The 21,938-nt window shown below is 45.2% G+C and overlaps 1 protein-coding gene across 1 annotated transcript in view; it reads right to left on the bottom strand.

The window, feature by feature from the left end:
- cabp7 (calcium binding protein 7) overlaps positions 1-7,534 on the bottom strand; it is an 85,206-nt gene extending 77,672 nt beyond the window's left edge. The window contains exons 1-2 of the mRNA XM_033043155.1: positions 7,274-7,534; positions 6,035-6,178 (exon numbers count right to left, since the gene is read on the bottom strand). Of these exons, the coding sequence (XP_032899046.1) occupies positions 6,035-6,178; positions 7,274-7,382 (253 nt within the window). The 5' untranslated portion in view covers positions 7,383-7,534. The remainder of the gene's footprint in view (positions 1-6,034; positions 6,179-7,273) is intronic.
- Between the last annotated feature and the right edge of the window lie 14,404 nt (positions 7,535-21,938).

Raw genomic sequence — 21,938 nt, 5'->3', positions numbered from 1 at the left:
GTCATAAGCTTATTCACGCTCTGTGTGACTGATAAAAATACCTATGTTTTGATTTTCTATGTAACTGAGCCTATTTCGCAGGTATGTAATAAATTACCTTTGACAAGTGGAAACTGAGTAAAACTTTTCAAAGTTTGCTGATGTTTCATTATTTAATTTTAGGAAAGCAAAAATCTTCAAAGCAGCATGAGAGAGACTCAAGTGCTCCTAACTCGTTCTAACTATGTTTATGTCTATTTTATTTCTATAAAAATCAGAAATACCATCGCATAAATTACTTTGTACATCTGAACTTCCAAAGGGAACGATGTAAGGATATGGTAATGCAAGAACAAATTTTGGGCAGCACAGTGGCACAGTGGTAGATTTACTGCCTTACAGCGCCAGTGACTGGGCTTGTATTGACTGGAATTTAGAAGGATGAGAGGATATCTTATAGAAACATATAAAATTGTTAAGGGATTGGACACCCTGGATGCAGGAAATATATTCCCGATGTTGGGGGAATCCAGAACCAGGGGCCACAGTTTAAGCATAAAGGGTGGGCCATTTACAACTGAGATGAGAAAAAAACTTTTTCACACAGAGAGTTGTGAATTTGTCTTTTAAGAGGAAGGAGCTAATGTGTTATCGTTGAGTTACAATGGCAGCTTGGCTTGCATCCGTGCTTCTGGGTAGCCAGGGTTCCAAGCCGCATGGATGCATGCAAGCACGCTTCAATGCAGCACTCTGTGTCCAACGTGGTGCATTTGAATGAATCATTAAATTGATGGCCGTCTCTATTCAGGCTATTCAGGTGAAATTCAAAGTAGCATTAATAGAAGATGATGTTCCCAATACACAGGCCGACATTCATTTCCGAACCATCACAAGCAAAAATAGCTTAGTTGCTCACTTATCCTTTGTGCTATTTTCATGATATTGTAGCATACTAATTAGGGAACTATCCAAATAGATCAGATATATCAAATATCAAAATGTTCCTGCTATTACATTCCTCTGTCCTGGTTGTATAACATTCTCAACAATTCAGGTTATTGATGAAATCACCTAAACCTTTAGAATTATATAAATTTCGAGGATGATTGGATTTAGTAACTATACTGCGTAACTTTAGCAACTATACCTTCTTTACTCAGAGAGTGGTAGCTGTGTGGAAAGAGCTTCCAGTGGAAGTGGTGGAGGCAGGTTCGATTTTATCATTTAAAAATAAATTGGATAGGTATATGGATGGGAAAGGAATGGAGGGTTATGGTCTGAGTGCAGGTAGATGGGGCTAGGGGAGAATAAGTGTTCGGCACGGACTAGAAGGGCCGAGATGGCCTGTTTCCGTGCTGTAATTGTTATATGGTTATATGGTTAACTACTTTAGTAACTACATAGCCAACTAGTCTGAAAGTAGAGGTTGATAGGTTCTTGATTACGATGGGCATTAAAGGTTATGGGGAGAAGGCGGGAGAATTGGGTTGAGAGGGAAAAATAAATCAGTTATGATTGAACGGTGGTGGGGACTTGATGGGCCAAATGGTCTAATTCTACTCCTTTGTCTTATGACCTCATGAAAACTTCTCTGTTTTGGAATCTCTGCTATTATAGTGAGACAGTGCAGGTTCACTTGCACCTTCTCCAACCTCATCTACTGTATCTGTTCTTGGTGTGGGCTCCTATATATCGGCGACCAAGCACAGACTTGGCCATCGTTTTGTTGGGCACCTACACTCAGTCCGCCATGGCCTATACGATCTCTCGATTTCCAAACATTTCAACTCCCCTTCCCATTCCTATGCTGGCCTTTCTGTCCTGGACCCCCCTCTGTCAGAGTGAGGCCACACGCAAACTGGAGGAACAGCGCCTCATATTTCACCTGAGCACCTTAAAACCCAGCGGTATGAACATTGATTTCGCTAATTTCAAGTAACCCCTGCATTCTCACCATTCCCCCACTCCCCCACCCTGATCATCCTACTAGTTCCACTGTTTGCAGTCCAGTTTCCCTTCCTCAACCAACAATGGGCCAGTATGGGCTCCACCCTTCCTTTGATTACCTGTTGCCGGCGCTGCCTTGTTCTTGCCTTTTCCTACCTCCAGTTCCCTCCCCTCTACTGCCAGTCTGAAGAAGAGTCCCAACCCGAAACATCACCCATCCCTTTTCTCCTGAGATACTGCCTGACCCACTAAGTTACTCCAGCACTCTGTGTCCATCTTCTACGATAGTGAGAACTTGTTTAGTATTTTCATCTCTTCAGAGATTTCCTTGCTTTCCCGGTGCTTGTGTCACTTCTATTGGAGGCTTCATTCCACCCCTTCAAACCACTACCCTTCACTTTAGTTTATGTAATCCAATTATCTTTAAACTTTATGTTATATGTTCATTCTTATAGTTGTGGATTAACGGAAAATTCTGACTTACTGCTTGGATAGGATCGTAATTTATTTGAGCTCATCATGGACTTTAAGGAGCATTTTAGAAAGGTGAGTTATACGTTCCACTACACTGGGCACCAATTTCAGATTCTGCTTCACACGGCCATTTAGTTTCCTGTCAGAAATTACCAGACTCCATTAATCTGACACACAGGCGTGTGGCCATCTGACAGACACGTTAGTCTGGTGTTATCCAATCAATCATTTTAACATTGCATAGAATACCCTGATCATTTAGACACTGAAACAGAAATATATTTGTAATTTTTAAATTGTAGTGCATCAGATTATTAATATATTAGAAGCAAGAGGGTATCTATGGTAAGGGGGATGCCTTTTAGGGATTAGACAGGAAGTGTTTTGTGGAGCCATGGATATGTGTGGAGTCCTGAATGAATATTTGGTGTCAGTTTTCACCAAGGGCAACGCTGGGGAGGATGGAGAGTTCGGAGTGGTGTATATTGATAGTTTGGTTCATGTTTGTACCAGGAAAGAGGAAGTGTTGGAGATATGATCTGCAGATGCTGGTTTACACTGAAGATAGACACCAAATGCTGGAGTAACTCAGCGGGGGCAGGCAGCATCTCTGGAGAGTAGGAATGGGTGATGTTTCGAGTCGCGACCCTTCTTCAGACTGAAAGTCACGGGAAAGGGAAACGAGAGATATAGACGATGGTGTAGAGAGATATAGAACAGTGAATGAAAGATATGCAAAAAAGTAAAGATGATAAAGGACACAGGCCATTGTTAACTTTGTTGGGTGAAAACGAGAAGCTGGTGTGACTTGGGTTGGGGAGGGATGGAGAGAGAGGGAATGTCAGGGTTACTTGAAGTTTGAGAAACCAATATTCATGCTATTGGGTTGTAAGCTGCCCAAGTTTATGCTAAAGATAGACACCAAATGCTGGAGTTACATGACAGGCAGCATCTCTGGAGAGTAGGAATGGGTAACGTTTTGGGTCAAGATCCTTCTTCAGACTGAAGAAAAGTGTTAGAGATAGGTCGGCCCCAGGGAACAAAGGTGGACGGGCGAGGAGAGGACATCAGTTGCTGGCCGATCAAGGGAAGGTAATGGCTGGAGGCCCTGCAGCAGCCAGGCATGAATCGGGGGCACCACTTATAACAACTGGAGCGTGGACTGGACTTGGAAAATGTCGCCAAACATGGCCCCTCTTGCATGCGGGTTCAGTAGACTATTTCTGTACACTTGCTAATCGTGGGTGGTAGGGTGACACTTTGCTTAGCTGTTTGTAAGAAACTAGTTTAATTGTGCATAGAGACTCACAGTCTTATTCCAAGGACGGCAGAGTCTAAAACTAGAGGACATAAGTTGTAGATGAGAGGAGATATATTTAAACCAGAGCTGAGGGACAATATATGATATATGAAACAAGCTGCTAGATTATGCAGAAACAAAGAACTGCAGATGCTGGTTTACTGAAGATAGACACCAAAGTGCTGGAGTAACTCAGCGGGCCAGGCAGCATCTCTAGAGAAATAGGATGGGTGACGTTTCGGGTCAGGATCCCCCTTCTTTCAGTCAGATGGGTCCCAATCTGAAACGTCGCCTATCCAAGTTCTCCAGTGATGCTGCCTGACCCGCTGACCCTGTCCCAATTAGGAAACCTGAACGGAAACCTCTGGAGACTTTGCGCCCCACCCCAGGTTTCCGTGCGGTTCCCAGAGGTTGCAGGTGGTTGCCGGAGGTTGCAGGTAGTGGAAGCAGGTAGGGAGACTGACAAAAACCTCCGGGAACCTCCGGGAACCGCACGGAAACCTTGGGTGGGGCGCAAAGTCTCCAGAGGATTCCGTTCAGGTTTCCTAAGTGGGACAGGGGCATTATTTTACTGCAGCATTTTGTGTCTAAGCTGTTAGAGAAGGTGGTACAAGGCAGGTACAATCACAGCGTTTAAAAGGTAATGGAACAGGTAGGTTGATAGGAAATGAATGGAGAGCCAGGGCCAAAATGCAGGAAAAACAGGGATAGTGTAGACGAACAACTCGGTCGACATGGGCAAGTCGGGCCGAAGGGCCTGTTGGAGAAACAAAGATCAGCAGATGCTAGTTTACACCAAAGATAAACACAACATGCTGGAGTAACACAGCGGGCCAGGCAGCGTCTCTAGAGAAATAGGATGGGTTAGGTTTCAGATCAGGACTATTGTTCCCGACCCCAAACATCACCCATCTATTTTCTCCAGAGATGCTGCCTGGCCCGCTGTGTTACTCCAGCATGTTGTGTCTATCAGACGGGCCTGTTTCCTTATTACACGCCCATGACACATCGGAGGCGGGGAATCTACAACAGTGCAACAAGCGACTGAGCAAACACCTTGCGACCAACTTCAGCCATTGATTTTTCTTTGACAAAGGGGAATGATGATGATATATAACATCAGTTGTTCATTTCCTTAAGGACAATCCTTCCCTCTATCATTCCATCCCGTTGTCACAACTTGGCGATTGTCGATGGCCAAAAGACCAGCTGTACAATGATGGTCTCCAGGCATGAGGTGAGGCATCTGTTGAGTTAGATCCGTGGCGAGACACAAGATGCTGGAGTAACTCAGGCAGCATCTTTGGATGGGTGACGTTTCGGGTCGAGACTCTTCTGCAGACTGTGGCGTATCTCCTTCATATCCGTGGCGTTCCTTGCATCAGGAGGGTTGCGGGTCTCAGTTATCCAGGCCACGATGACACGTTGTTGGATTCGCTGGAGGTCGTAGATCGGCGTGAAGTGTGCAGGAAGGAACTGCAGATGCTGGTTTACACCAAAGATAGACACAAAACTCAGCGGGACAGGCAGCATCTCTGGAAAGAAGGAATAGGTGACGTTTCGGGTCCAGACCCTTCTTCTGACTGAGAGTCCGGGGAGAGGGGGACACAGAGATATGGAAGGGTAAGGTTTGAAAACGAGACATCAAAGGGATCGTAGAAGCAGCGTGAACATCTACGACTACCTTTGGACCAACTACGACTAATTGACAAAAAAGGCCTATTCCCTTTGCTCTATCCTGGGTTATTGTATTTACTTTTAGCCCTTCAATATTAACACACCGATCTAACTTCATTTCGTTTAGCCAAGTTTCATCATTTTAATATAAAACCTGTTGCAATCCAATGCCCCTTTTTTCTAAACAATGTAATGTAACAGTAATGTCTTCATAACACACTCGGCTCCATGCTATCGAATTCCCATGATCAATTGAATAAACTTTTACCAGTAGCTTAAACTGACAGGGACTGGGCTAGATGATTTGATCAAAGAGAGACACAAAATACTAGAGTAACTCAGCGGGACAGGCAGCGTCTCTGGAGAGAAAGAATGGCTGACGTTTCGGGTCGAGACGCTTCTTCAGACCAGTTTGTGATCAAAACGTTAGCAATGAACATCAGCGAAGGGAGGAACTAACTGCAGATGCTGGTTTACACCGGAGACAGACACAAAATGCTGGAGTAACTCAGCGAGTAATTCTGTCCCGCTGAGTTACTCCAGCATTCTGTATCTATCTGCAATGAACAACATACGCGTAACAAGTCCGGGTGAGAGAGAGAGAGAGAGAGCGTCTGAACACTGTACATGAAGGAATGAATGCTGTCTGCCTCCTACCGTCCATATCCAGTCGCTGGATTATCACCTCCAGCTCCACTTCATTCGGCATGTAGCCCAGAGAACGCATCGCCATTCCCAACTCCTGCTTCGAGATAAACCCGTTTCCATCGCGGTCAAAGACTTTAAAAGCCTCCCGGATTTCTGTAGGAAGGAACTGTGTTAAATGAAATCTATGCTGAGGTTAATGTATAATAAATGATAATCGATTGATAGCATTGCGGTTATATATTTAAATTACATCCATATTGGAAGCGTTGATTGATATTATTGCGGTTATATATACGTTGGCCCACGTCTGGGGAAAAAGAGACCAAAGTCCCATAACTCGAGTCGTTTTCAATCAATTTTTGTTCGGCGATCTCAGCTTGTTATTGACTTGGAACACCTTAGCAAGATTCATTACTGAATCTGTCGCTCTCCTCACCATTCACCTGTGGAACTAATTCGTGAAGGCAATCGTGACAGAATTGTCAAAGACGCCAGGGGTTTCATGCACACTTGCAATCAAGCTGTATATATATATTGGGCAGCGGGTTGTTAAATGGGGATATTTATTACATGGTGTCAAGGATCTCTGAATCGCCGATCAAAGTTATCCACAGAACGGAAAGAGATGGACGGGAAATCCAGCGTTAGTACAGGAACAGTTCGGATGCCCAGTTAAGGTTAAATCATCTGCTTCTGATCATTTTCTATGGACGAATTGAGAGGATGTCTGGCATTAAAGGTGAACACGAGTGGGCGCTTCTACGAGAAGATGCAATTCGGAATAGTTCGGCCCCTCAGAATAAAAACAATTAATCCCAACCTGGAAGAGAGACAATTGTCTTAGTTTTTCTCCCAACAACAGCAAATGGGAACTGTAGTGGCTGACGCGCGTTGAATACCAATGCTTCATTTCCAAGCCAGTTTACACGACTGCTTGCGACGTTATCTTCTCCCTTCATTGATACATAGTGTTTGTGATCGCGGGGCTTTTTCACTGCCTGTCTTTACACCCGCTCTGTCTGTCACCTGTCCACAACCCCCCTTCTATCTCTCACCTCCAAGACACGACCCTCCTATTTTAAGTACGGGAAAGAAAGATCACACTCATCCCGGGTACCGTTTGAGGCGGTGATAGAACCGTTTACCCGCTATCAGCTTGGTGACAATAGCATAGAAGCAACATCTATCTCACTGCCCTCTCAGGTAACAGGGCGAAGATGTGAAATGATAGAAAGACATCACACTCACCTTCCAGTTCGTCCTCGGGTATATCGATAGGATCCTGGTTGGTGAGGATGTCGGGGATGGTGTAGATGCCTCTATACATTAAAGTGGCGGTCACTGGGTGCATAGGCATGTTGGATGCTTTAGTTCTTCAACCTGGTCTTCATACGGCGAGTTTGAGAGAACCGACCCTCGCGGTCACTTGCAATGCATCAGAACTCGGGAGCCAAAGGAAAGACATGATGCCGGGGCTTTAATACACGCGAAGGAATCCACTGCTAGCCTCCATACATTTCCCAACGATTTTCCGATTCCGAGCGAGTTGGTGCCCCTGCTCTCTCCCCCGCCTCTCTCTCTCTCTCTCTCCCCTCCTCTCTGTCTCTCTCTCCCTCCCTCTCTCTCCCTCTCTTTCCCCCTCTCTCTCCCCTCTCTGTCAGCCCGCTCCGACAGTCTGACACGTGGCTTCACTCAGGAAAATCGCATCTGACACTGAAGATGCAACCTGCGAGCCAGTCAGGTCACTAGCTGCGAAGCTGCCCCAGCATCTACACTTACTTGAAACCTAGTTCGGTTCATCGCAGTTCCGCCCTCCCCTCTCTCTCTCTCTCTCAAACCATCACCCCGGGCATCGCAAAGCAGGAGCGATTCATTTCAAAATACAATGTATTTGCTTTCATGTCCACAACAATCACATCTTCTGTCAGCACCGACCCATTATTTGCAAAACAGACCATAACGAACGGTGGAAGCGAGAAAAAGACACCCCGGAATATTGTGTCTTTTGACTATCAGTCATAATCCGGTGCAAGTGAAGGTGGCAATGGAACAGGTTGAGATCCGCGCCGCCGGGAAAGCACCAAGATCCGGGAAGCTCCGTCAATCCATCTCGGGGGATGCAACCAGTTACACGGGGAACGGAGGGGACACGAGGAACTAACTGCAGATGCTGGCACTGACTGCCCACCCTCGCCACTCAAATGCACCGAGTGAAGAGTGGCGTTGAATTAGCGAGCGACGGGAGAGGCAGCCAACGCGAGAAACCAGCAGCTCCCGAGGCAACCTGTTCCTTCTCAACTCTACGGACTTGTATTTACGACGCGGGTTTCAGAACCAGGCAGATACATGACATCCTGGATTTTTGCGGTGCTGACAAATTGTGTAGGGAGGAACTGCAGATGCTGGTTTACACCGAAGATAGACATAAAATGCTGGAGTAACTCAGCGGGTCAGGCAGCATCTCTGGAGAGAAGGAACGGGTGACGTTTTTGGACTTATTCTGAAGATACATCATCCATCCCTTCTCTTTAGAGATGCTGCCTATCCCGCTGAGTTACTCCAGCATGTTGTGTCTATCTTCGGTTTAAACCAGCATCTGCAGTTCCTTCCTGCACCATTACATTGAGTCATCTGGTGTTAGGGAGAGCGTTCTTTACACTGGGTGATGTCGTTTCGTTGACAAAATGACCTTCTCCGGCTGAATATTCTGAAGTTCAATTGTCGTGTTGGAACGGGACACGCGAGTGGAAACACGACTCTGGGAGGGAACGTATTGGCTTTCTAGGATGCTGGTCGTGCGATTAATGTGGCTAGAATACACCTCGTGTCCAGTATCACACTTCTGATAATACTCCATTAAATTCTAATCTTATCAATTTACACCAGAGATGCTGCCTGACTTGCTGAGTTACTCCAGCACTTTGTGTCTATTGTGTATTAATCAGCAAACGGCAGTTCTTTGTAAATGCTACACTCCATCTCCTTGTGTCCAATATAATACAAATGTTTGTACAATCCACGGTCGGATTGTACAAACATTACAACGAGGAATCACTCATTCAATTTTTGTCAGAAAAAATAAAGTTGGCAGTTTTACTGTTAAGTCGCATTAAAATGTATCAGTGTGGTGAATAATGAATGACCAGAGACGCGACGCTCCACTTGTTTAGAAAAAAATGCAAATGAATATTATGAACCAAAAGCATTGGGTATATGAGAAAAATGAAGAAAGGTGACCAGGAAGAAATATTTGTTGGGAAAGTAGTTAAGTTAATGACAGAGATAAATTATGTTCAATGGCTCAGGAAATAATTCATTCAGACGATTATCTCCAGAATGGGAAGGAGTTATTTAATAGGGAAAGTGATGCTTAATTTACACGATTTAATTGTATTGCAAAAAGCTCTTTAAGAGGATTGTCGGCTTATGTACTTTTTGACACCGGTGAGCTTTGAAAGGGCCATAGTTACTAATATGACCTTTTTAAATGATTTCTACCGGGAAACAAACGCAAGGAGAATATAATTGGTTCCTGCAATCTGGGGTGCATGACCATCAAGATAACACAGAGATACCTGACAGAAAATAATTGGAAACAGTGGCAGAATTTAGAATTCAATCACGCACATTAACCCATAAGTAGAAGTAAATTAGTTATCAATACAAGTTTCACCTCAAAATAAAAGTACGGTTTCCTTTATAGTTGCATTAATTTATTTCAATTAGGTGATTTGTGTCAGTACTGCGCACATTCTAATTTGCCACTGGTTATATCCGTCAGTTTTCAGATTAAACCGTTGGTGAATAGATTTTGAATTAGGTGCGATAAGTATTTTCATCACAACCAAGAGACGTTTTTTAAAGATTACTTTTGGTCTCATAGATACATGTTTGACGCAGATGTATTATTAAACATTTTTTTAATTGAAATTTTGTTCATAGAAAGCCATACTTATCATAATTTTGTGTACACAAGCATGAGAGGGATAGATCAGGTGGACGCAAAGCGTCTCTTGCCCAGAGTGGGGGAATCAAGAACCAGGGTTCAGGCGAGGTGGGAGAGATTTAACAGGAACTTTTATCACACAAAGGGTGGTGGTTGTGTGGAACAAGCTGCAGGAGGAGATCGTTGAGGCAGGGACAATTGCAACGTTTATGAAGCATTTAGACAGGTAAATGGATAGGATAGGTTTTGAGGGATATGGACCAAATGCAGGCAGATGTAACCAGTGTAGATGGGACATGTTGGCTGGTGTGGGCAAATTGGGCTGAAGTGCTTGTTTCCATGCTGTATAATTCTATGACTCCATGACTCAATCTGCTTGGATTACTATCAAAGCCAGCACAAATGATGGGTTGGAGATACAAGGAACTTCAGATACTGGAATCTTAAGCATTCTAGTACATCCAGCATGTCAACTAGACATTGGACTTTTTCTTTCATAAATGGCACCAATATATGGTGACGGGTGCAAGCAATTCACTGTGCAGTGCATACTTGACAATAAAGAACCATTGAGAAGTGTAGCAGTAACTCAGCAGGTCAGGCAGCACCTGTGAAGGGAATGGATGGGTGATATTTCAGGTCGGGACTCGTCTTTAGATAAATGTTTAAGAATTAGGATGGCAACATTTGAAAAAATAAATTGATTAAGGAACAAATAGATGTACAAAACTTCTCAAATGGGAGTTAACAATGGTGAAGTGTGTATTGAAATATGATAACAAGAATAGGCCATTAAGCCTTTCATCCTTCCTAGCATTCAAAGAGTTCTAGTTTCTTTTAAAACCATGTAGAGTACTTCCTTGCACCATATCCCTTTATTGCTTTGGTAAATTAAAATTATTACTCTCAAATTTTATGCCATTAACTGGCACAGTAACAATTGGCATTTTCAGTGCTGTGGTTCAAGTTTTATGTATGTGTACATTTTACCAAACATTCCTATGAGAATTGGGATTAATATTTTTAAGTGATGCAGCTGGTAGAGCTGCTGCCTCACAACGCCAGGTTTGATACTGACCTCAGGTTCAGTTTGTGTGGAGTTTGCATGTTCTTCCTGTGATCGCGAGTTATTTCCCAGTGCTCATGTTTCCTCCCATATCCCAAAGATGTGCGGGTTTGTAGGTTAATTGGGTTCTGGGAGAAATGCCTCTTATGTGTAGGGGTTGGTGCGGAAATGTGATAACATAGAACTAGTGTGAATGGGTGGTTGATGGACTGCATGGGCTCAGTGGGTCAAAGAGCCTTCTTCCATGCTGAGTCCATGCCAACAATCGATCTCCTGTTCACACTAGTTCTATATTATTACACTTCCGATCCTGACCTCGGGCACTGTCTGTGTGGAAATGCATGCTCTCCTTGTGATTGCAGACATTTCCTCCGAGTGCTCCGGTTTCCACCCTCCTCTCAAAGATGTGCGGATATATAGGTGAATTGGCCTCTGTAAATTGCCCCAAGTGTGCAGGGAGTGGATGCGAATGTGGGTTAATATGGAACTAGTGTGAACGGGTGAATGGTAGATAGCGTGGACTCAGTGGGCTGAAGAGTCCTTTTCTAAGTTGTATCTTTAAACTAAACAAATTAAACTCTTCACAATTAGGTTTTCCCAACCAGCTCTCAGTTAACCATTACCTCTTGAAAACTTCTCGAGAATACAACCATTGTTTTGTCTAATCTCTTCTCATGGTGTGAACTTGAGGCATAATACTGGTAAATTCATGCTGCACTCTCTTCAAAGCCAGAATATTCTTCCCAAAATCATTCAGAATACTCCAGATATGGTCTAATTAAATCCTTGAATAGATACAACATGCCTTCCACCTACTTGTAATTATCACAATATAAGAACCAGCAATCCATTAGCATTTGCTCTACCTTTACAAGCCATTTATTGAATGATGAACATTGAGCCCAAATCGCATTGAACTTCCATTACTGCTACTTTCATCATCTACAAATTGCTGCCACATCTCAAAGTGGATAACTTTACAGATGGCCATATTGAGGTCCATTAGCAGATGCCCCCATTCATTCGATCTATTGATAGCTTTAGAACATAGACCACTGAGCAGTACAGCACAAGAACAGGCCCTGCAGCCCACCAATGTTTGTGCCAAACATGATGTCATGACCAACTCTGTATTGCATACAGTTTTGGTCTCCTAATTCGAGGAAGGACATCCTTATGATTGAGGCAGTGCAGCGTCGGTTCACAAGATTGATCCCTGGGATGGCGGGACCGTCATATGAGGAAAGATTGAAAAGACTAGGCTTGTATTCACAGGAGTTTAGAAGGATGAGGGGATATCTTATAGAAACATATATAATTATAAAAGGACTGGCCAAGCTTGATGCAGGAAAAATGTTCCTAATGTTGGGCGAGTCCAGAACCAGGGGCCACAGTCTTAGAATAAAAGGCAGGCCATTTAAGACTGAGGTGAGAAAAAACTTTTTCATCCAGTGAGTTGTGAATTTGTGAAATTCCCTGCCACAGAGGGCAGTGGAGGCCAAATCACTGGATGGATTTAAGAGAGAGTTAGTTAGAGCTCTAGGGGCTAGTGAAATCAAGGGATATGGGGAGAAGGCAGGCACAGGTTATTGATTGTGGACGATCAGCCATGATCACAATGAATGGCGGTGCTGGCTCGAAGCGCCAATTTTCTGTGTTTCTATGTTTCTGAAGCTGTGTTGCCTATGGTTTGGAAATGCTAAAGCTGTGTTGCCTAATTAAAGTTGCCTTGCCTGATTAAAGTTGCCTTGCCTGATTAAAGTTGCCTTGACTAATTAAAGTTGCCTTGACTAATTAAAGTTGCCTTGCCTTCTATATAATTAAAAGTCTAATCTTGACCACTTCCTGTTTGGCTTTATGTTGATTTTAGAAAAAACGCTACCGCGTACAGCTGTGATTTTTGGCCATCATATTCAGAGTCCCCCTCCGCGCATCAGGTGCCGAGGATTTTCCCATCGATGTAAAATAATGAGTTATTAGTGTTTAAAAAATGTTGAGATTCTCTCTCCTGTCAATCTCGCCATGAAGGCTACGCCCATTCTGATGGGGATGGGGGAGGGACTATAAAACCCAGAAGTGTGGGCGTGGCTCAGTCTCTGCAAGATGGAGGAGGGAAAGGTCACGACTCGCTGTCTTTAATGGCCTTGCACCCTGCTTGAAATGGTATGAAACTGCACTTGAATTTGGTGGCCTTGCACCCTGCTTGAAATGGAATTTCAAGGAATAGCCGTGAGTCAACTGCCAGCCCACCAACCGTGAGTGAATGAGCTGCCAGCACAACATTCGGCCCACAATGTCCATACTAGCCCTCTGGAAACCAGTCCCTTCAGCCTACAACACACATACTAGCGCTCCAGAAAGCCCCCCCCCCCCCACCCCCCACTGGCCACCAATATTGGAATTGGTGGAGAGGTAGAATATTGCATTGGGGGACCAGCCCTCCCATGTGATGCTGGGACCCAACGGGTCCCACTTGGTTTAGTATATATATATATATCTATATTACTAAAAGTCTGTTCTTGACCGGTTTTGGCGATCTGTGCTGCGATTTCCGAGAGAACGCCGCCACCTACGGCCGTCATTTTTGGCCACCTCGCTCAGAGTCCCCCTCCGCCGCATGTGTGCCGAGGATTTTTCCAGTCGATGAAAAATGACAGAGATATTAATGATTTTACAAAATTCTCCATTCTCTCTGCTGCCCCCGCTGGCGGCAGGGGGATGGACTATAAAACCAGGAAGTGGTGTGCCTCAATTAGTCTGCAAGCTGGAGGAAGGCAGAGGGTCACGTTTCTCTGAGCTGTGAATAACACTGAACGCATGTGCACACAACTGTGAGTAAGTACCCTTAATGTGGTTTGAAAATGAAAATATGGTTAAAGTAAAAAAGCACTGCATGCAAATGGTTGTTTGGGGGGGTTTGGGTTGAAATAAAAAGGCACTCTCTCTCCCCCCCTCTCCTCCCCCCCCCCCCTCTCCTCTCCCCCTCCCCCCACTTCTCTCCCTCTCCCCCCACCTCTCCTCTCCCTCTCCTCCCCCCTCTCCTCTCCCTCTCCTCTCCCCCCCTTTCCTCCCCCCTCCTCTCCCCCCCCTCCTCTCCCCCCCTCCTCTCCCCCCCTCTCTGCTCCCCCCCTCCTCTCCCCCCCTCTCCTCACCCCCCCTCTCCTCTCCCCCCCCCCTCCTCTTCCCCCCCTCCTCTCCCCCCTCCTCTCCCCCCCCTCCTCTCCCCCCCTCCTCTCCCCCCCGTCCTCACCCCATCTCCTCTCCCTCCCCTCTCTCCCCCCCTCTCCTCCCCCCCCCTCTCCTCCCCCCCCTCTCCTCTCCCCCCTCTCCTCTCCCCCCTCTCCTCTCCCCCCTCTCCTCTCCCTCCCCCCCTCTCCTCTCCCCTCCCCCCCCCCTCCTCTTTTTCTCCCACTCCTCCCCTCCATCCCCTCCCCCACCGTCCCTCCCCTAAACCCCCCTCCCCTCCACACACCCCTACCCCTTTCCCTCCACCCTCCCTGCTCCCTACACTTGGTCTAGTATATATATATATATACACAGAGAACTTGTTTATTATATTGTTTACAGACCATGTTTACATATTCTGTTGTGCTGCTGAAAGTAAGAATTGCGTTGTTCTGTCTAGCACATATAACAATAAAAGCATTTTTGACTTGGTGACATCCATTTATTCATCAGGTGAATCATACTCAACCTTGCAATTCCAAGCAATCTAGCGATTGAGTATTAACTAGTCCCAAGTATGTTTAGTAACTGAGATCAAACAGCTATCATGTCGGAAGAAGTCTCAACCCTAAATGTTACCTATTCTTTTTCTTCAGAGATGCTGCCCAACCTGCTGAGTTACTGCAGCTTTTTGTGTCTATCTTCACAAATGATGTGAAACTTCTGCATTGAATTTGCACCCGTAATCCATTTAGATTCGTCTGTGCTTGTGCGCAATAAATTGTGATCTGTTATTTTGTTCTGATGTTTTACTTACTTTAGTTTTATTTTTTCCATCTTAACAACTTTATACAACTTTATCTCCTGGTGTCAGGAGCTCGATTGGAGACTTTTATTCAACATTAATGTTTCTGTTATTTCAGAAATATTATTTATACTTCATTTTCTAAGTGTATACAAAACCATTTTATTAGTTTGTAGTCTCTGGCAACTCCATTTGTTATTTCTACAAAGAACCTGATCTCAATTTCAATCAGATGGAGTCAGTACAAGCAATACCTTCAGATGCCAATTGTCACAGAAAATAGAACTTCTCTTTCCTATTTCACTTCCTCAGTGGCTCAGATAAGAATGGAGATCTTATAACCTGCCTTTTAAACTAGAGCCACAGAGTTATACAACAATGAAACAGGCCCTTAGACTCAAATTGTCCATGCATAGTCCAAGAGGCCCATCTACACAAATCGTATTTTCCTGCATTTGGCCCATATTACTATTTTCCTTTCCTACCCATATATCTGTCCGACTACAGATCCACGTCATTTTTGTGGCAGGAGGTGATTTGTGGCATAATCAATCTCTCAGAGCACTTTTTTACGGTGAATGTAAATGCTACTGGACTGTAGTCATTGAGAAAGTTCACCATGCTATTCTTAGGCACTGGCACGAAAGATGCCCTCGTGAAGCAGATGGGAATGTCAGGCCACAGGTTTGAACAGTTGACGATGTCCTTGGATACCCCAGCAAGGTGGTCTACACACAGATCTGTAGCACTGTTGACATGTTTTGTAGACGCTGGTAAAGCTTTTAGATATCAGATGTGAGTCAATCCAAGTAATATATCATCATCTCATTTTGTAGTCATAGACATTATGTAGTAGCAGTCTAGTTTATTGTCACGTGTGCCGAGGTACAGGGAAAAGCTTTTTTGTTGCATACTATCCAGTAAATAGTGTCAATAGTGCTTTATATTGTCACATACAGTATGTTAATAGTTAACACAGTGAAATTATTTTTCTTACAAACAGAGCTGCATGCAGGAGGCGCCATGTTTAGGTGCCATATTCAAAGTCCATGCTCTAGTTCTGATGAGCGGCACCTGTATCAGGCAAGTCCCAGGCAGTCGTGGGCCTCCAGCCATCTCGTTCCCCAGCTCGTCAGCGGAAAGACTATACATGATTACAATTAAGCCGTCCACAGTGTACAGATACAGGATAAAGGGAACAATGCTTCGTGCAAGATAAAGTCCAGTAAAATCCCATTAAAGGTGGTCCGAGGGGGTCTCCATTGAGGTAGATGGTAGTTCAGGAGGACTCTCTAGTTGAAGATGGACACAAAATGCCAGAGTAACTCAGGGGGACAGGCTGCATCTCTGGAGAGAAGGAATGGCTCTGAAGAAGGGTCTCGACCCGAAATGTCACCCGTTCCTTCTCTCCAGAGATGCTGCCTGTCCCACTGAGTTACTCCAGCATTTTGTAACTACCTTCGATTTAAACCAGCATCTACAGTTCTTTCTTACCCACTCTCTAGTTGGTTCAGTTGCCCGGTAATGTCTTATGTGGCTGTCTACTTGAATGCTGAGTTGGTAACAACACCCCAGGATGTTAAGGGCAGTGGAGTGGGCAATGGTAATGGTGGATGGGTGGTTGTGAGATACTCTCTCTCTCGTTGGAGAAAGTCATTGCCTGGATTTGTGTGGCATGAATGTAACTTGTCACTTGCTGAAATGTCCATGGAGTTCAGGGTCACTCCATCTTCTGTGTGTGTCCCAGCAGGACTGAATATCATCAACATATAATGATTGCATTATTAGTCACAGGATGAGTTATGTATCTATGAATAACGAAATAATTCTTGTTGCAATACAAATAGGGGTTGTGTCCTTGGAATCAGAACCTCCTGCACTCAGAACAAGTTGTTGAAACTATGGATGAACTGATACATCGTGCAGTGACGCAGCTGGTAGAGCTGCTGCCTCACAATGCCACAGACCCGGGTTCAATCCTGACCTCGGGTGCCGTCTGTGTGGGGGTCACACATACTCCCTTCGGGTGCTCTGGTTTCTGATAACATAGAACTAGTGTGATGGTCGGTGTGGATTCAGTGGGGTCTAAACTAAACTAAACAATGTCCACTTCTAACCATAATTGTAGAAGATGATTGAGTTTCACAGCTGGTTCCATCCTCCTCTGCGTGAGATGAGACTCCAAACATTGAGTGTTTTGACAATAGCTTTACTAGAGCTCCTTGCCGCTACACTCAATCAAATGTTGCCTAGATACTCAGGTCCATCACTCTTTCTGCATCTCTTGAATTCAGCTCTTTGGTCTTTCTGTGGGCCAAGACGTCTCCATTGATGTTTTGACATGCATACATATCTGTCTCTCTCTGGTTCGTTCTAGGTGGCTCTCGTGGTGTACCATCTTGTCCTTTAGCTCAGTGGGAAGTGGTCAGTATGTATCAGATAATTTGTTTGCAACAATACAAGACACATAAGCATGAGCTGAAGCAATGAATGATAGATATGATAAACAAGAAACTGCAGGGAGATGCTAGTTTACAAAATAAAAAGTGCTGGAGTAACTCAATGGGCCAAACCAGATGCTTCTGAGTTACTCAGAAGTTTATGTTCATAAGTTCTAGGAGCAGAATTAGGCCATTCGGCCCATCAAGTATACTCAGCCTTTCATCAGAAAGATCGTGTCTGATCTATCTTTCCCTCTCAACCCCATTCTCCTTCCTTCTCCCCATAACCCCTGACACCCATACTAATCAAGAATCGATTAATCTCCGCCTTAAAATATCTATTGGCTTGGCCTCCACAGCTGTCTATGACAATAAATTCCACAGATTTACCACCCTCTGATTCTGAAAGAAATTCCTCCTCATCTTTCTAAAGGTATGCCCTTTTATTCTGAGGTTATAGCCTCTGGTTCTAGAATCTCCCACTAGTGGAAATATCCGCTGCACATCCACTCTATCCAGGCCTTTCACTATTCGGTAAGTTTCAATTAGGCCCCCCCCCCCTACTCCAACACTTTGTGGATTTTTTAAAGAAAGATATGAGTGCAGGTTGATAGAGATTGTTGGCAGGTGAGTGTTGGGAGTGTGGTGCATGGAGTAATCAGGGGCTGCTGGTCCACTTTTTCACACAGAGAGTTGTGAATCTGTGGAATTCTCTGCCTCAGAGGAGGAGGCCGGTTCTCTGGATACTTTCAAGAGAGAGCTAGATAGGGCTCTTGAAGACAGCGGAGTCAGGGGATATGGGGAGAAGGCAGGAACGGGGTACTGATTGGGGATGATCAGCCATGATCACATTGAATGGCGGTGCTGGCTCGAAGGGCCGAATGGCCTACTCCTGAACCTTTTGTCTATTTATATGGCTGTTGAAAATATATTCACTGACTTTAACCACTGATGGAACTACAACCACATCCTTGGTTTGGGCTCCATGGATCTTTGTTTCAATTGTTTTCTGAGTGTGTTTCTGGATCGATAGAAGACCTTGCCTTATATTTTCACTGAATTTAGTTTAGTTCACTTTAGAGATACAGCACGGAAACAGGCCCTTCGGCCCAACCGAGTTATGCTGACCAGCAATCCCCGCACATTAGCGCCATCTACACACACTAAGGACAATGTTCAATTATACCAAGCCAATTATCCTACAAACCTGTACGTCTTTGGAGTGTGGGTGGAAACCGGAGATCCCGGAGAAAACCCACGCTGGTCATGGGGAGAATTTACAAACTCCGTGCAGACAGCGCCCGTCGTCAGGATCGAACCCGGTTCTCTGGCGCTCTAAAGGGCCTGTCCCACTTTCACAACCTAATTCACGACCACTGCCGAGTTTGCCCTTGACTCATACTTGCAGCATGGTCATTAGGAGGTAGTAGGTAGGTTGTGATGCTTGTCGTAGGTATTCGTGGCATCAAATAGGTCGGGGCGTTTTTCAAGCCTGATGAAAAATGTCCACGAGTAAAAAAGGTTGTGAATTAGGTCGTGAAAGTGGGACAGGCCTTTAAGGCAGAAACTCTACCACTGTGCCACCGTACCACCCAATGTCTGTGTGTATATTTTGAATGAATGAAAAATGACAGTGCATTTGCAACAAGCTTTGCATTCTTATATGAGCAGGATATACGGTTAAATACAAACAGCTCTTGAAGTGTCACTGCAGTGGTCATATGGATGTTCCATCCAAACTGCTGCTCTGGGTGCCATTTCCATCCGTTACAATTGCCCTCATGTCTTTGAATTTCTCCGAGACTACAACATAAGGATTGTTTCCCTGCAGCTCATCAAACACTTCAAGTTTCTGTGACGGCATTATTAGTTGCAGGATGAATAATGTATACATGAATAACAAAATTATTTTTTTTTGCAATACAAATGGGGGTTCTGTCCTTGAAATCAGCCCCTCCTACTGAACTCAAAGCAAATTGTAGAAATTATGGATGAACTGACACATAGAGCACAGTGGGCGGCAGTAACACATTCGGGACTGCATGGTGGTGCATTGGCAGAGTTGCTGCCTTACAACGCCAGAGTCCTGAGTTCGATCCTGACTACGGGTGATGTCCGTACAGAGTTTGTACGTTCTCCCTGTGACCGTGTGGGTTTTCTCCATTTTCCTCCCACGTTCCAAAGTTTGTAGGTTAATTGGCTTCTGTAAAAATGTAAATTGTCCCTAGTGTGTGTAGGAGCGGACTTGGAGGGCCGATGGGACCTGGTACCGCGCTGTATCTCTGACGTTTAACATCTAAAGAGCAACTATTGTGCTTGTAGTCAGATGAATTTAAATTAGTGCCAAAACTCAGTTATAATGAAACGCTTTCCATTCTGTAGTATGATATCATAGAAACATGGTCTACAGCCACCAGCAGATTTACTTGGTAAGGGGAGAAGGAACCGGAAGAGACAATGTAAGTTCAAAGGATATGCGGGAACAGAGAGATGCTTGTGCATGTGTGCATAAATATTTGAATGAACGGGCTAATTGGAAAGAGCAGTCGATAGTGGATGGAGCACAGCCTGCGGCAGCTGCACAGAGTGGCGGTGGAAGGTGCCGATGGCATCATGTTGGGCCAGGCCGATCCCTGCTTCATCGATCCAGTGCCGCTGGGACACTGGGCCTTAGAGTGAGAGTTAGGGTTGCCAATTGTCCCGTATTAGCCGGGCCATACCGTATATTGGGCTAAATTGGTTTGTCCCAAACGGGACCGCCCTTTTGCCATATTTGACTGCTACTACTCGGGTCAAGGGGACTGTCGGGTTGGAGCGCCGCGTCCAGCCGCGCCTCACCCGTCCCGATGTAGTGCAGCCCATGGAGTGCAGCAGCAGCGCCTCGCCCGTGGCCCCGTCGGTTGGCAGCACGGCCAGCTGTCTGACCTTCGGACCTTCGCTTACAGCCGACACCACCACCAGTTTCTCATGGCCGATCATCGGTTCACGAGTTGGATGGGGCGCCGGACTTTCCGCGCGACATCCGGTCCAAAACTCCTCAGCTGGCCCTCCGTCTGGGCTTTGTGTGCAGTCCAGCACCCGGGCCAACTCATCATTCACCCAGCCACGGCTGTCGGTCAACGAATTGCCGGGAATTTGTCCCTTATTTTCACCTTTTGTCCCTTATTTGGGAATGAGAAAGTTGGCAACCCTATTGAGAGTACAAGAAATTCCGTCTCCCCTTCTGCTAAGAGCCGCCTTTTCAGTGACTTGGAAGTTGCAAGATGGCACTGGTTCGTGGCGACTCTCTGCGTGCTGTACCAGAAGAGGATCAATTGTACTCATGTATAGCCTGACTTGACCGAATAGTTTGCAGACCAAGCTTTTCACTGCAACTCCAGATGTGTAACAATAATGAAATGAACTAACATTAAAGCATTCTGGGTGTTGTAAATCGTGGCATGGTGTACAAGAGCAGGAAGATTATGTTAAACCTTTATAAAGCACGGGTTAGCCATAACAGGAGTACTGCATCCATTTCTATTCAGCACACACCATAAGAACGAGGATGTTGTCGAGAGTGAGGGGCTGAGGAGAGTGAGGGGGCCGTCGAGAGGCACTCAAGGGAATGAACTATCGCTCAATGTCAGCAAGATGAATGAACTAGTTATTGACTTCAGGAAGCATCGAAGGTGCAGAGGTGGAAATGGTTGAGCACTTCAAGTTCTGTAGCATTAATATTACCAATGATCTGTCGTGGACCAACCATATTGATGCAACAGTAAATAGAAACATAGAAACATAGAAAATAGGTGCAGGAGTAGGCCATTCGGCCCTTCGAGCCTGCACCGCCATTCAATATGATCATGGCTGATCATCCAACTCAATATCCTGTACCTGCCTTCTCTCCATACCCCCTTATCCCTTTAGCCACAAGGGCCACATCTAACTCCCTCTTAAATATAGCCAATGAACTGGCCTCAACTACCTTCTGTGGCAGAGAATTCCAGAGATTTCCAGAGACTCTCTGTGTGAAAAATGTTTTCCTCATCTCAGTACAACACCCAGAATAAGGCACACCAACGTCACGTCTCCACTTCTTCAGGAGACTGAGGAAATTTGACACGTCTCCGATGACTCTTCCAAACTTCTACAAATGCACAATAGACAGCCTAGTGTCGGTTGCATCGCAGGTTGGTTTGGGTACAACTCTCTCCGAGCCTGTTAGAAATTGCAGAGAGTTGTAATTGTAGCCAAGTCCATCACACAGACCAGACCTCCCACCAATGACTCCATCTACACTTCACGCTGCCTCGGAAAAGCAGCCAACATAATCAAAGACTTATCCCACCCCGGTCATTCCTTCTTCTCCCTGCTCCCATCTGGCAGGTACAGAAGCTTGAAAACACGCACCTCCAGACTCGGGAACAGCTCCTTTCCTTTCATTATCCAGCTTCTGAATGTTCCCTCCACAAGCTAGGGTACTGTCTGATTCACCTCTACCCATTGAA

The sequence above is a fragment of the Amblyraja radiata genome, chromosome 25 (assembly GCF_010909765.2).
Source record: "Amblyraja radiata isolate CabotCenter1 chromosome 25, sAmbRad1.1.pri, whole genome shotgun sequence".
NCBI lineage: Eukaryota > Metazoa > Chordata > Chondrichthyes > Rajiformes > Rajidae > Amblyraja > Amblyraja radiata.
Note: the sequence above shows the minus strand (reverse complement) of the source record. Positions and strands in the feature narration are given on the sequence as shown.